Source organism: Centruroides sculpturatus, unplaced genomic scaffold, assembly GCF_000671375.1.
Source record: "Centruroides sculpturatus isolate CEXI.00-Female unplaced genomic scaffold, Cexi_2.0 scaffold18, whole genome shotgun sequence".
Taxonomy (NCBI): domain Eukaryota; kingdom Metazoa; phylum Arthropoda; class Arachnida; order Scorpiones; family Buthidae; genus Centruroides; species Centruroides sculpturatus.
Genome location: NW_019384302.1, coordinates 1598961 through 1612709, shown reverse-complemented (window position 1 = coordinate 1612709; position 13749 = coordinate 1598961). Strand labels below are relative to the sequence as shown.

Below are 13749 nucleotides of genomic sequence, written 5' to 3'. Positions count from 1 at the left end.
AAAGCTTTTAATTTTAACCTTAAAATAATCTTGACCTTTAACCTACACCTAAGATCAAGGGTATATTGGAATGTGAATTTCCTGCTCTTTCCATTTCCGGGGTCAAAAATATGTATTCCCATTGAAAAAACAAACTTGATCTCCAAACGACCTTGAAGGTCAAGGTCACGTCTGAGATCTAATTTATTACCCCCTCGACACTCTACAACTTTTGTCTATACCTTTTTCCAAAATAATGAAATCCAATTAAGATATTTCATTGTCTCAAGATAAAAAATACACCCTGTATATATCATAGTCAGAAAAGTAATTATACATTAAAATAATTTGTGAATAATGATTAATTTTGTTCACTTGTCTAAAATTTGGATTTATAAAAAATGTATCTTGATATACTGTATTATGTTGGGTTTAGTGGGTTATACTCAGTTGACACCGGTGGCTGTGTACTATGCCGGACCAGAGTCAAGGCATAGCAACAAAAACAAAACTAAAATTAGATAAGTGTGTCAGTGTCTGTATTCAGGAATTTCCTAACAATGTGGCATGTATTCAATATAGTGGACTTCTGTAGTGTGATGTATGTATTTCTATTCAATTGTAATGTTCCCAGGCTTTTGTGTAGTGTGTGTGTGGTATCTCACCTGTACAGGAGAGAACGACAGGTACAATAAGCACCCTATCAACCCTCCACTGATACCTTATTTCCTGGGCGAGTTCTGTGTACTTGCTAAATTTTTCAGTGCATGTGTTTTGTACATTGTGAGTGTTTGGAATGGCTATGTTTATAATGTATGTGATTTTATTGTGTTTGTCAATGAGTGTGATGTCTGGTCTGTTGTGGTAAATTGTTTTATCTATGATTATGGCTCTGTCATAGTACATTTTGCGCGTGTTGTTTTCCAATACTGTCTGTGGAATGTATCTGTAGTATAGTTCATGGATGTCAAAATAATTTGTGTTTCTTTGCAAGCTCTTGGTGTATTATATTTACTACTTGATTATGTCTGTGTAAATAATCTGTGTGCACCAAGAGCTTGCAACCAGAAATGATGTGTTGTATAGTTTCTGGCATGATGTGACACTTTCTGCATGTGTCATTTATGAGGGTTATATCTTTGAGTATGTGTTTTCTGTAGTTTTTAGTATTTATGACCTGATCCTGTATGGCAATCATGAATCCTTCTGTCTCCCCAAAGAGACATCCCTGATCTAACCAGCTGTTTGATGCAGTTTTGTCAACAGAATCCTGGGCCAGGTCATAAGGATGCCTGCCATGGAGTGCCTTTCAAGCCCACGATTGTTTGATGGTGTCAATGCTTTTTATATGTTGTGTCGTGTTCGTATGATGTGAGTGTAAGTTTAATAATGTGTTATTTGAGTCTGGTGGAGTTACTGCTTTATGTAACTGTCATGTTTCTTGTTTCCTGTAGAAAAACTCTCGCAGTGACTGTATTTGTGTGTAGTGAAGGTTAGCTATGTCGATCAGACCACGTCCACCATCTTTACGTGGAAGGGCTAATCTTTCTATGGCAGATTTAGGATGATGCTGTTTATGCTTAGTAAGTGTTGTTCTTGTTTTCCTTTGGATTTGCTCAAGATCTGTGTAAGTCCAATGTATAACTCCAAAAGAGTATGTAAGCACTGGGATGACATATGTGTTTATTGCTTTAAGTGTATGTTTTGCATTTAACTATGTTTTGAGGATAGCATTTAACCTACTTTGGTATTTTTTAATTAATCTTTGCTTTATTTGTGTATGTTCTGTTAGTTTGGCCTGTTGGAATCCTAAATACTTGTAGAACTCGCCCTCTTCCATGGATTCAATAATATCTCCATTTCCAAGTGCAAAATCTTCTTTCTTCAGGACTCCTTTTTCTATGTGAAGTGTTTTGCATTTGTCTAGGCCAAACTCCATTTGTATGTTCTTGGTGTATGAATGTGTGATTTGTAGGAGTTGATGAAGTTGTTTTTGTGTGGATGTATAAAGTTTTGTGTCGTCCATGTACATGAGATGTGACAGTGTAAACTGCGTTGTTTTTCATGTCTGATATTGTAGCCATATTGCATGTTGTTTAACATGTTGGATAATGGGTTCAGGGCTAGGCAGAACCAGAGAGGACTTAGGGAATCTCCTTGAAAAATTTCTCGCCTAATGAATATTTCGTTTGTTTGTATGGAAGTGTTACTAACCCTGAGATGCAGTGTTGTTCTCCAGTGTTGCATAGTGTTTTGGAAGAATTCAATAAGTGATGGATATATTTTGTACATGTGTAGAATATGTAGCAGCCAACTGTGCAGAATGCTGTCGAATGCTTTTCTGTAGTCTATATATGCCATGTGTATGTTTCTGTGTTGTTTGTGTGCTTGCCGTAGAATGACTGAATCTATGAGTAACTGTTCTTTGCATCCTCTGTAATTTCTACGGCAACCTTTTTGTTGTTCTGTAAGAATGTCGTGTTCTTCAATATGTTTGTATATTTTGTTTGTGATACAGGATGTCAATAATTTGTAGAGTGTTGGAAGACATGTAATTGGTCTGTATTGTGTTGGGTCTGTGGTNTTCTTAGTATTATGTCTTGTTTGGTTTTTTGATAAACAGGGCAAGAGCCTTCGCGAGCATTGTGGTCTGTTTTGTTTTTCTTTAAGTGTTTACAGTTGGTACAGGTTGGTTTGGAGGTTTTATTTGGACAATCTTTGTAGCTGTGCTCTCCGCAGCAGTGGCTGCAAGTAGCTTCGGCCTGTGTACAATTTTTGGTCGTATGCCCAAATCTACAGCAGCGAAAGCACTGCAGCACTGGGCAATAGTCAGCCACTTTGCACCTTGACCACTCGATATTGATTTTCTCAGACATTAACAATAGTTTACGGAGGTGAGGGACGACCTCAATAGCCCAGTTTGTATATGCATTGCCTTTTCTTACCATGCCAAATTTCACAGACATCATGCCCTTGAATTCCTCCTTTTTAATATTTTCACTAATGATGCTGTTCTGGTTGTAGATCAGTATTGGTATCTCCTCCCGAGTGATTTCATTAGGCACAGAGTAAATTACTATAAATGGTAATCTTTTCCTTGGTTTCCTAACAGAAACCTCAGGTATTTTGTCCTCTATGAAGTTTTTTAGTTTATCAGCATCCTCTTTCCTTTTTAATTCTATGGCTAGACCGCCACCACCAATGTTACGGATGCGGTCTATGCCGATATTTAGTTGTGATGGTTTTACTTTTCCACAAATTGTGTTTCGTAGCTTGTTACAACTCTTTTCCTCATCGCTGCTGTAGAGGAGAAGGACCTCAGGTTTGGTCATGTGAACTTTATTGTTTCCTGTTTGATTGACAACCTTTCCAGACTGGAGGACCGCACTATAAGATTGAGGTACCTCCAGGTTATCAGTTGGATCATCAATGTTTCTTTTTGAAGTATTACCCTCAAGGTTTGTGGGCAGGCATTGCACATGCTCAGTGATTTTCTCATTGTTGTCGTGTATCTCGTCTAGTTTTGAGATGACCGAGTTCAGTTTATGATCTAATCTGTCAGAGAATTCAGACAGAGATGAAAGGCTTTTTTCAAGTGAGCCATCTTTGATTTTCTCCAGAGCCTGTATAAGTAAGTCATTCTCCAGGAGTTTTTGAAGACCTTCGTGTGGCTGCAATTGGATGTTCATAGAGCGATGGGAGCCAGGTGGTAGTAGGACTGGTATTGGAGGTGTTGAACCAACACTGAGAATCTTGTTGTACTTGGAAGAAATGGCCTTTTTTCCTGTTGGGGTATTGGGAGAGATGGATTTTTGTTGATTCTCGTTGGACAGGATGTTAGTCCTGATAAGTTTTTCAGCCATGTCAATAATTTTTGTGAATTGTTCAGAGATGTAATCAACATGCACTTCAGTTCCCAGGCGAGCCCTATGATTATCAGCACAATATTCTTTAAACTTGTCGACGACTTGATAGGATTTATCCAAAAACTCGTCCAGAGTGATAGGTGCCATTGTAACACAAGTGATTGGTGGTAAGATATGTGAAGAGTGGCCCAATTCTCAGAGGAGACTCTGCACTGTTGATGTGATGATGAGATGATGGACAAAACGATGAAGTCACACCAAGCTGGAAGAGCGCACAGTCAAACAGGCTTACCCAAGATGGATTGAAGCAAAACCCTGTGTTGTCAGGAAGAGAATGATGTGAAAGTTCCTCAAACACCCTAATGGCACAGTAGTAAAAGACTGCAGTAGACCTAAAGCTGGCAAATGGCGTGTAAACCAAGACAATTGACAAAAGTCTGTGTAAACTGCAGGGAAGTACACTTGAAGGGGTGCTTTCCAGAAATCGGTAGTGGCAGAGTCCCAGAAACCCTGCTGCCAAAGATGAAGACTGTATAGTAGAACCAAGGAGAGAGATGGCCCAAAAACCGTGACAACACCGAAAGTACTGGCGACAGTTGCATATAAGGGTCCTGGCACACCTGAGCTTGCCAAGCACAGCTTGGCTCGAGCAGTCTAGCCAAGTTGAACCAGACAGAATACCTGTCTGATCTACCTGGAGTGAAGCAAGTGCTGGCAATGACACCTGCCAACACGGACAGTCCAGGTGGATGGGGGGACCAGTCTGCTAGTAAGTGGGTCTCCCCAAGTAAACCAAAAGTAGTTGAGGGTGTCTCACTCACAAAACAAACACAGTAATCAAAGATGGCTGTGGAGTACCTTCTGGAAAAGAGAAATTCATCCTGCTTGGGGAGGCTAAGATGGTGGACACACAAAATCCAAAGTTCTGACAAATAAATTTGCCAGAAAAGTTAGGCTTAGGAGAGCTAACCCTAACCACTCAGCTAACCCTAAAAGGGGCCTAACTCCCTATACCCTAGTATGGGGAACAGGCTGCTAAGCCTAAAACTAGGGCTAACTGAACTAAACTTAGCTAAGATTGAAGAGCAAGTGAAAAACACGTCCTTTCCCTAGCAAAGCATAACTCCAACTCCTGTTGAAATGACAGTAGGAGAGACGATGGGAAATCGACGAACGTTTAGTCGTAAATTAAGTGCAAACACAAGCAGAAATCGCACGATATGTGAGTCGCGGATAACGGCTCGTTGGTCTAGCGGTATGATTCTCGCTTTGGGTGCGAGAGGTCCCGGGTTCAATTCCCGGACGAGCCCTCCGATTAATTTTGTTTAGCGTAATAGCGGTAATTTTGAAAGACGTGCGAATTTCGTATAGATCAATTTCTGCTATGTACGATTTCCTGGCGTGTACCGTAAATGTTTCTTTTGTTTTTTACTAAAGGAAGTGTGTGTACTGTTTGAGTAAAATCTTGGGAGTCGTTGAACGTGGCTCGTTGGTCTAGAGGTATGATTCTCGCTTAGGGTGCGAGAGGTCCCGGGTTCAATTCCCGGACGAGCCCTTAGCTTTTTGATGTCTGAAATGCAGAAGAGTTTATGCGCAGATGAATCCAATATTAATAGAGTTGGTTCAGATGAACGAAAATGGATTTGGACTACATCGATGAAGTCTATAACTGATCTAAAAGTACAAACGACATCGAAATTTTGTAATGGTAGTCTTATGGTCTAGAGCTGTTATTACTTATTTTAGTTATTTAAGTTCTATAACTAATAGAATGCATAATTTACAGCGTTATTTACACTTGACAATTATTTGTCACAATCTGTTGATTATTACCACATCTTTCATTTATCAGCAAGGTAATGATCCGAAACATTGATCCAGATCCAGGAATCAAAATATTAGCCTGCATGAATGATTGCCTCAATCGCCTGATCTCGGCCGGACCGAACCCATCTGATTCCTTCTTAATCGTCGCTTGTCTAAATGTAAATACTGTATCTCTTTCGAAAGACTCTTGTTTTTATAGGTAGCGTGGAAAATTTCAGGTGTTTCTATAAAGGGTTGCCGAAATATAAGCAGTTGAAAAGTGCAAAGATCTCCATAACTGAAAAGTGCAAAGATCTCCAAATAACTCGTTCGAAAGACTCTTGTTTTTATAGGTAGCGTGGAAAATTTCAGGTGTTTCTATAAAGGGTTGCCGAAATATAAGCAGTTGAAAAGTGCAAAGATAAGTGCGAAGTGCAAAGCTGCAACTTTTCTCTTTCTTATTCATTTGGCGGTGCAGATGCTGCTAGAGAAAGAACAGCACTGGGTGTAGAGAGCTCAAATTTATAACTTAATTAATTTAATTAAGCCTTTTTTGTTATCAGTGAGGTGCTGGCAAACTTGCGGTTACATAGGTAAAACTTGGCGGGTTCCTATTCCTTGCTTTTGTCGCTACTTAGGATGAAATAGCATCCGAACGAATGAATTTAATTCGAAATGTTGTTCAGAATAGCAAAACTCAAATTTATGCAAATTAAACTTTTTTGTAACAATTAATCTAACAGCATATTGAAAGCATTCGGTGGGTGGCCATCGTGTCGCGGAATTGTTGGTCGTAGCTGCCTCGGGTTTGTTTTGTTAAGGTATCTTTTACGACGCACAACACCCATCGCCTCTATTGTTCAGCGATCTCATGTCGTCCGCCCCGGAGCTACGATTAAGTTCGTAGTTCTCTCCACTTTGAAAGACTATAAAGAAGTGGAACTGTCAATTATCGATGTATGCATAAATGTTTTCAAATAAACGGTTTTTTCTTTTGTAAAAAACTTGTCATTAATTGCTATTTTCGCTACACCCACATGCACTTCCCTTTGGTTCATCCTTATGTGGGATCAACTGATCCCACCTAAAAGACGGCAATATTACACTGATTCCGAGGAGTGGGTTTTCAAGTCCACTATTCCATTGGTCGGCGACTTTACATCGGCGTGTTTATCTAGTTTTTCCAGAACTAGATGGACACGCCATCTAGAAAGACCCTTATACTACTTAAACCAACTTAAAACTAATAACTTTTAACTTAAACTATGGAAAAAACAAACTGAAAACCTTTTCGGTTTTCTGGAAAGCAGTATAACCGAAAAACCCAAAAAACTAGAAAATGGGATAGCCTAAAAAGACGAAACTCACAGGTGGAACATAGCACCTACTAAAGGAACGAATTACAAAGGGAAAACTAACTACGAAAAAATATAAACCAGGAAAAAGCCAAAATACTAACTAACACCGAAAAGTCTATGATAACGGCTAGGCACTTGAAAATGGCCTAGTAAAATTTAACTATGAACAACCGAAAAGAATAAAGAACAACTTAGAAAAGTTTGAAAAACCCAAAATACCGTAATTGAATCAAACCAGAAAAATTCGAAAACTAGTTGACTGAGAACAACCAAAATTGTAGGGAAAGCTATACAGCTGAAGTCCTAATTAACTACAAAAAGAGAACTATCAAACTTAATACTAAACCGAGACAAGACTAACTAACTGATAAACACCCTAAAAACTGAAAATTAAAAAAAAAACAGCAAAAAACAAGAAGGCAATCGAGTGGAAGTTGAAAAGGAGTAAAATTAAATCGATTAAATCAAAGAAACTAACTGATTCTGCTTGAGAATGCCAAAACAGAAACTGAGCTAGCTAAGCTTAAAAGATGAAAAACACGTAAAAATGAAAAATCTATCCTATTGAGAACGAAAAACTGATTCAAAATCTAAGCAGTAACACAAATACTAACTAAAGTGACAAAAAACAGAAGGGAAAACCTCTCAATAGAGCTCAAGAAACACAAAAGTAGACCACAGCGAAAAGCTCACCAACAAAGGCCTGAGATCTCCAATAGAAAGAAGTTTTTACATCTGCAATCCGTTTTCTTGATTCTTTTTTTTTATTATTTTACTGAAAAAATTGGAATATCTTCAAACTACACTACATTTTGTCTATAAAAATAGTTTAAAAATAAAAATAAAACATAAAATATAATTGTACGCTTAATCCAATTAGAGAAGTGTTTTGATGATTCAATCGTCTCTGGAATAATCAGTTGCTACTGTATCGCTTTCGTAATTTGTAATTATTGTTCTGTGTTTCTTTGTTTATTATTCTTCCACAAAAAGATTTATAAGAAATTCTCTACTTGTACTTACAATTTTGTTCCTCGCATTATAATTTGTTCTTTAAGGACATACACAGCCCCTCAATAGTAATAACTTGTTTTTTAAATATTCCCGAAACTTTTTTCTAAAGTTTAATTATTTTCTTTAATAATTCTTTAAATTTTATATGCAAATTTTAATCGATTGTTCTCATTTTCTCGTTCTCACTAGTCAATCCCCATTACGAATCTTTAATTACATCATTTAATTTAATAATATGTTAATAACAAATATATTAAAAATAAAAATGTACAAATAAAACTTTATTTAAACTGATTAAACACTTTAAACTAGATTAAATTGATATTTAAAACATGTGATTACAAGTGTAAAATCAGCAGTTTAACATCTAAAATTTAAAAAAACAATATAATAATAATTTTTTACACTTCGAGTGCCAAGTATTTTGATGTTTTACCTTACATAAAATCTATTTCTAAAGAACAAAATGTTTAGAAAATTTTTCCATGTTGTCATTAACGAGTTTTTTTATTTTCTCTTGTAAACTATGCAATATATGCGGAAACATTGACTTTATTTTTACTTCAAATATGTATTTTGCAAGCCAGTTAAACAGATACGTAAACCCAGTTAAGGAAACCACTTTAAAATCTTCGATTCTAGTAATATTAAATGATTTTAGTTCGCTTTCTTCAAAAGGCAACTCAACTAAAAGTGTCATTTTGGATTCCACTCTTCCAATTTTTATATGAATCTTCCCAGAAATGATTACGTTTAAAATATTGAAAAGAATAATATTACATTGGTAAGACGAGTGAATATCCAAACGATAAGCAATTAACCCAGATTTAACAGAAATATCGTTGTCATCAAAATTCAATTCACATTCTCCGTGTCTTTTAAGAGAAAATAATAATCCATACAACTTTATATCCCAAACAGAAGTACCCGTATTTTCATCCCAGTACGTTCCTAAATCGGCTGGTTGAAATTCTCGTCTTATCTCATCATCGTTTGTAATATTTGTTATCAAGTTGTCCATCTCTTCGTTGCAGTCTGAAACAGAAATAAAATAATACAAAACAATGAAATTTACTTTAGTAATATCTATATTAAAAGAAGAAATCTCAATACAAATACGCATTTAGTTAATAACAATTATTATTATTGTTATACGTAATAATTTTACAAGTTAAAACACATTTTATAAGTTAGTTTACTTACCCGATTTAACAAATCCGAACAAACACAATAAGAGAAGAGCGATCATCGTGCCAGCCAAGGTTACAGCAACTTCCTTTAAATCTACATTTGCGTATAAATATTTAGTTATAATTTGTACAATTATTAACATTTATACTTTACAATTTCATCGAAATAGAATTAGTAACACTTAGTAACGAAACTTATATACATTAAGAGATGTTACATATAAGATTCCCGCTTATACAATTGATATCAATTTTTTGTATTATATGAAGTGCAATGTGAAAGTACAGTTGACCCCCTNGCTTTCTTCTTCACCAGTCGTCTCGCTTCTCCCGTGATGTTCTCTCTCCCCTCTACTCGACTCCCTGTACCGGCCTCTTTCGTCCAGATCGCGTTTCACTTTCCACATTATTATACAGTAGATTCCCTCATGTACAAGTGTTAATTAAAAATATATGCTCTCTCCACCTCAAATTAGTAGTGTCTTTCTTCTGTAAATAATACTTTTCCTGTTAGCAAGCCCTTGTATATCATACTTTACCTATTTGCAATAGAGTACTTCCGTCAGTTATTTAACTTTTTTCAAGGGAAAAAGGTTTGAATTAATCGGGTTTCCATATCTGATCTTAATTAACTTTCATCAATATAACCCCGTTTTCATACGTTTATAAAGATATAATCCATATAATCCACTATTAGTTTAATTAAAGCAGGATTACAAATATACATACGTATGTCTTCTGTATGAGAAACCGATAAAACAAAACAGGAAATGGGATATTATTGTTTGCTTCAAAGTTTGTTTTCTGTTCCTCTTTCCTTCCTGTGGGCACTACAATGATGATTTTTCAAGCCCATGGGTCAGCGTGCAGGCAGATACGAAGTCAGTAAAAGTCGAATTAAATCAATAAAATATAATTTCACGACTAAATACTTTGAAAATTAAATAAACTGTTGTTATTTAAGTTAAACAGTGTAGTGAACTATCCATTTTACAATCCGATTAGTTGAAATCTTGGGAATTTTTCGTCCATGCCGACATGTCGGGCCTCTTATCTCATCACCTGGTCGCAGGAAGTGGTTCTCGCCGAATCCATTCGGTTTTTAACAAGTCCATTCAGTCAGGCCCGCCGGAAGTGGGCCTAACCGAATGAGCATTTAAAAGGCCTTCTTTGTTCTGTATTCTTTCTTGGCACCATGAAGACTTTTTTAGCAAGTCTAATATGAATTAGCTAAAAAAGTCAGTTCAGAATTCATATACGAAGCTATATTAATTTCATCATTTATTTTAAATTACAAACTACAGAATCTTGTATTATTAAAATTATTATATAAAACTCTACCCAAATCTATAAACAAATATAGAAGTCACAATACATACTTGAACTATGAGAGTGAACGAAGAATCGCTTTCGAATTAGAGATAACGTCGCATCGACTGTTTCTTTACCAAGCTAAACTCATACTTATATTTTGAATTAAAGCTTATACGCCAAATTATTTAATAAAAATGCAATATAATTTTTACATCGAAAAATATATTCGTTATTCTTCTTCATTCGTAACATTTAACAATTACTTCTGCGTACACAATGCCGAAGTTTTGTTCCCGAAATACTTTATAATACACCTTTTATACGAATTTCCATTGAATTTCCAGTCTTATAGATTCATTCTATAAAGTACATAAATTACAAAGAGAGTTGGAAAGATTTAAAGTTTTTCTGTTGTTAGAAATTAACAAATGATTTTTAGAATCGCCAAAAGAAAATGTCGAAATTCATCAGATTTACGAAGAGAAAACTTTAGAGTAAATTCTAAATTATCTAATTAAATTATTCTAATTTTTATATTATTTTAAACGGAATTTATAATATCGCTTACGAATATTATTGTTTGATCTTTCGCATTATTCTCTTGTTCATTGTGTAAGAACACAATGGACGACAGAAAGCAATCGCTTGTAATTCATAAAGTGGGAAAAGTGTATTAAACAATAACAAATAAGCAATTTTATTCATTTGTTATGATAGGCTGTTAAATGGCGAGGCATACTATTAGTGGTTGCCCGTTGTATCCCATGCCAAGCAGTAGACACAGCTTGGCATGGGGTACAACGGGCAACCACTAATAGTATGCCTCGCCATTTAACAGCCTGTATAAATGGACGACAGAAAGCAATCGCTTGTAATTCATAAAGTGGGAAAAGTGTATTAAACAATAACAAATAAGCAATTTTATTCATTTGTTATGATACATATCGATATTATTTATTAATTCCGCTATAAATTGCATAAAATACGACATTTATAATATACTCTTTTCGTAGGCACAAAAAAGGCCTTTTATTTATACTACGTGGTTTCGGTTTGCCTCACAATGACAACAGCCGAGTGATAAGTATGGGTCTTACATAACGAGACACACCCAGGTATTTTTGGGTGATCTGTCCCGCATATGTCTAAATATATGTATGTACTTTTTTGGGACCACCAGTAGCCATGTGGTTCCGTTCCTTGAACACAGGTAGTTTGGTCGTGAGGTCGGCGAGGCTCAACCTCACGACCAAACTTATTAAAATATTTTGCATGCCATCAAAGATGATAATTAAAAGAACAAATATATGCAACAGGTGCCTCTTTATTCGCAAGGAATATGGCCACCATGGGTATAGTACATACATATATTTAGACATATGCGGGACAGATCACCCAAAAATACCTGGGTGTGTCTCGTTATGTAAGACCCATACTTATCACTCGGCTGTTGTCATTGTGAGGCAAACCGAAACCACGTAGTATAAATAAAAGGCCTTTTTTGTGCCTACGAAAAGAGTATATTATAAATGTCGTATTTTATGCAATTTATAGCGGAATTAATAAATAATATCGATATGTATCATAACAAATGAATAAAATTGCTTATTTGTTATTGTTTAATACACTTTTCCCATTTTATGAATTACAAGCGATTGCTTTCTGTCGTCCATTTATACAGGCTGTTAAATGGCGAGGCATACTATTAGTGGTTGCCCGTTGTACCCCATGCCAAGCTGTGTCTACTGCTTGGCATGGGATACAACGGGCAACCACTAATAGTATGCCTCGCCATTTAACAGCCTATCATAACAAATGAATAAAATTGCTTATTTGTTATTGTTTAATACACTTTTCCCACTTTATGAATTACAAGCGATTGCTTTCTGTCGTCCATTGTGTTCTTACACAATGAACAAGAGAATAATGCGAAAGATCAAACAATAATATTCGTAAGCGATATTATAAATTCCGTTTAAAATAATATAAAAATTAGAATAATTTAATTAGATAATTTAGAATTTACTCTAAAGTTTTCTCTTCGTAAATCTGATGAATTTCGACATTTTCTTTTGGCGATTCTAAAAATCATTTGTTAATTTCTAACAACAGAAAAACTTTAAATCTTTCCAACTCTCTTTGTAATTTATGTACTTTATAGAATGAATCTATAAGACTGGAAATTCAATGGAAATTCGTATAAAAGGTGTATTATAAAGTATTTCGGGAACAAAACTTCGGCATTGTGTACGCAGAAGTAATTGTTAAATGTTACGAATGAAGAAGAATAACGAATATATTTTTCGATGTAAAAATTATATTGCATTTTTATTAAATAATTTGGCGTATAAGCTTTAATTCAAAATATAAGTATGAGTTTAGCTTGGTAAAGAAACAGTCGATGCGACGTTATCTCTAATTCGANAATATAAATATATGAAGTACTAGAGCTGTAATAAACTACATAAATTTTTAATATCAAATTGAAAAAATAACAGATTATATTGTAAAATAAATTTTTCATAAATTCAACCATAAATTATATAAAATTACATTCCAACTTCTATTTTTACATCTGAAAATTGTATAAATTCACAAGGATGCAGCTGAAAGAAAACAATAGAAGTAGCCTAACTCGGGTCTTGTACGATGTATTTCACCATTCCCGTATTGTTCTTAATGTTTTTACCTACATACAAAACAGATGATGGTGCCAACAAATTTTACTCTTATTCTGAATACTTTAAATAAGTATTAACTTCGAATAATTATTTTTTCAGGAATTGACAAAATAGAAGAATTAGTTGTTGGTGATTGCAATGAAAATTTTGATGCTATGGCTTGCCATTTTGACTGCGAGAGAAAACGATTTTTTTTTGGAATGTGTAAGCGGTTATCAGATACTGAAGATATATCCTCCTGTGTTTGCATAAAACTTACGACAACGTATGTACAGTATTAACTTATATTATTTGTTATTTTGATATATACGGTATTATTTGTTATATATATGGTAAATGAGTATTCACTTCGAATAATTTTTTTTTTCAGACGCTGTAGAGTTGGAAAGATTGGTTGCAATTAGTGATTGCAATGAAAATTTTGATCAGGTGGCTTGCAAAGTTGACTGCATGGGAAAAGAATTTCTTTTTGGGTCGTGTTTGCGGTTACCAGATACTGAAGATACGTGTGTTTGCATAGGAAAACGTCCGACGGGCTTCT

General features: G+C 35.1%; 1 protein-coding gene and 2 non-coding genes across 3 annotated transcripts; 2 read left to right on the top strand and 1 right to left on the bottom strand.

Moving 5' to 3' along the window:
- Positions 1 to 5083: 5083 nt before the first annotated feature.
- Trnap-ugg lies at positions 5084 to 5155 on the top strand. The gene has a single exon. It is a non-coding gene; the product is annotated as a tRNA-Pro (tRNA).
- A 173-nt stretch (positions 5156 to 5328) lies between these two features.
- Positions 5329 to 5400, top strand: Trnap-agg. Its single transcript has one exon. It is a non-coding gene; the product is annotated as a tRNA-Pro (tRNA).
- Positions 5401 to 8445: 3045 nt separating this feature from the next.
- LOC111612616 lies at positions 8446 to 10641 on the bottom strand. The gene is made up of 3 exons (XM_023353885.1): positions 10593 to 10641; positions 9227 to 9307; positions 8446 to 9058 (listed from the first exon to the last, which is right to left on the bottom strand). The coding sequence occupies exons 2-3, from the start codon at positions 9270 to 9272 to the stop codon at positions 8478 to 8480; spliced, it is 627 nt and encodes a 208-aa protein (XP_023209653.1). The 5' UTR covers positions 9273 to 9307; positions 10593 to 10641; the 3' UTR covers positions 8446 to 8477.
- Between the last annotated feature and the right edge of the window lie 3108 nt (positions 10642 to 13749).

Coding starts and splice junctions, on each gene's coding strand:
- LOC111612616 (XM_023353885.1), bottom strand. CDS start 9,272: ATGATCGCTCTTCTCTTATTGTGTTTGTTCGGATTTGTTAAATCGG. Junction 9,059..9,226: donor GTTCGGATTTGTTAAATCGG/GTAAGTAAACTA, acceptor TTTCTGTTTCAG/ACTGCAACGAAGAGATGGAC.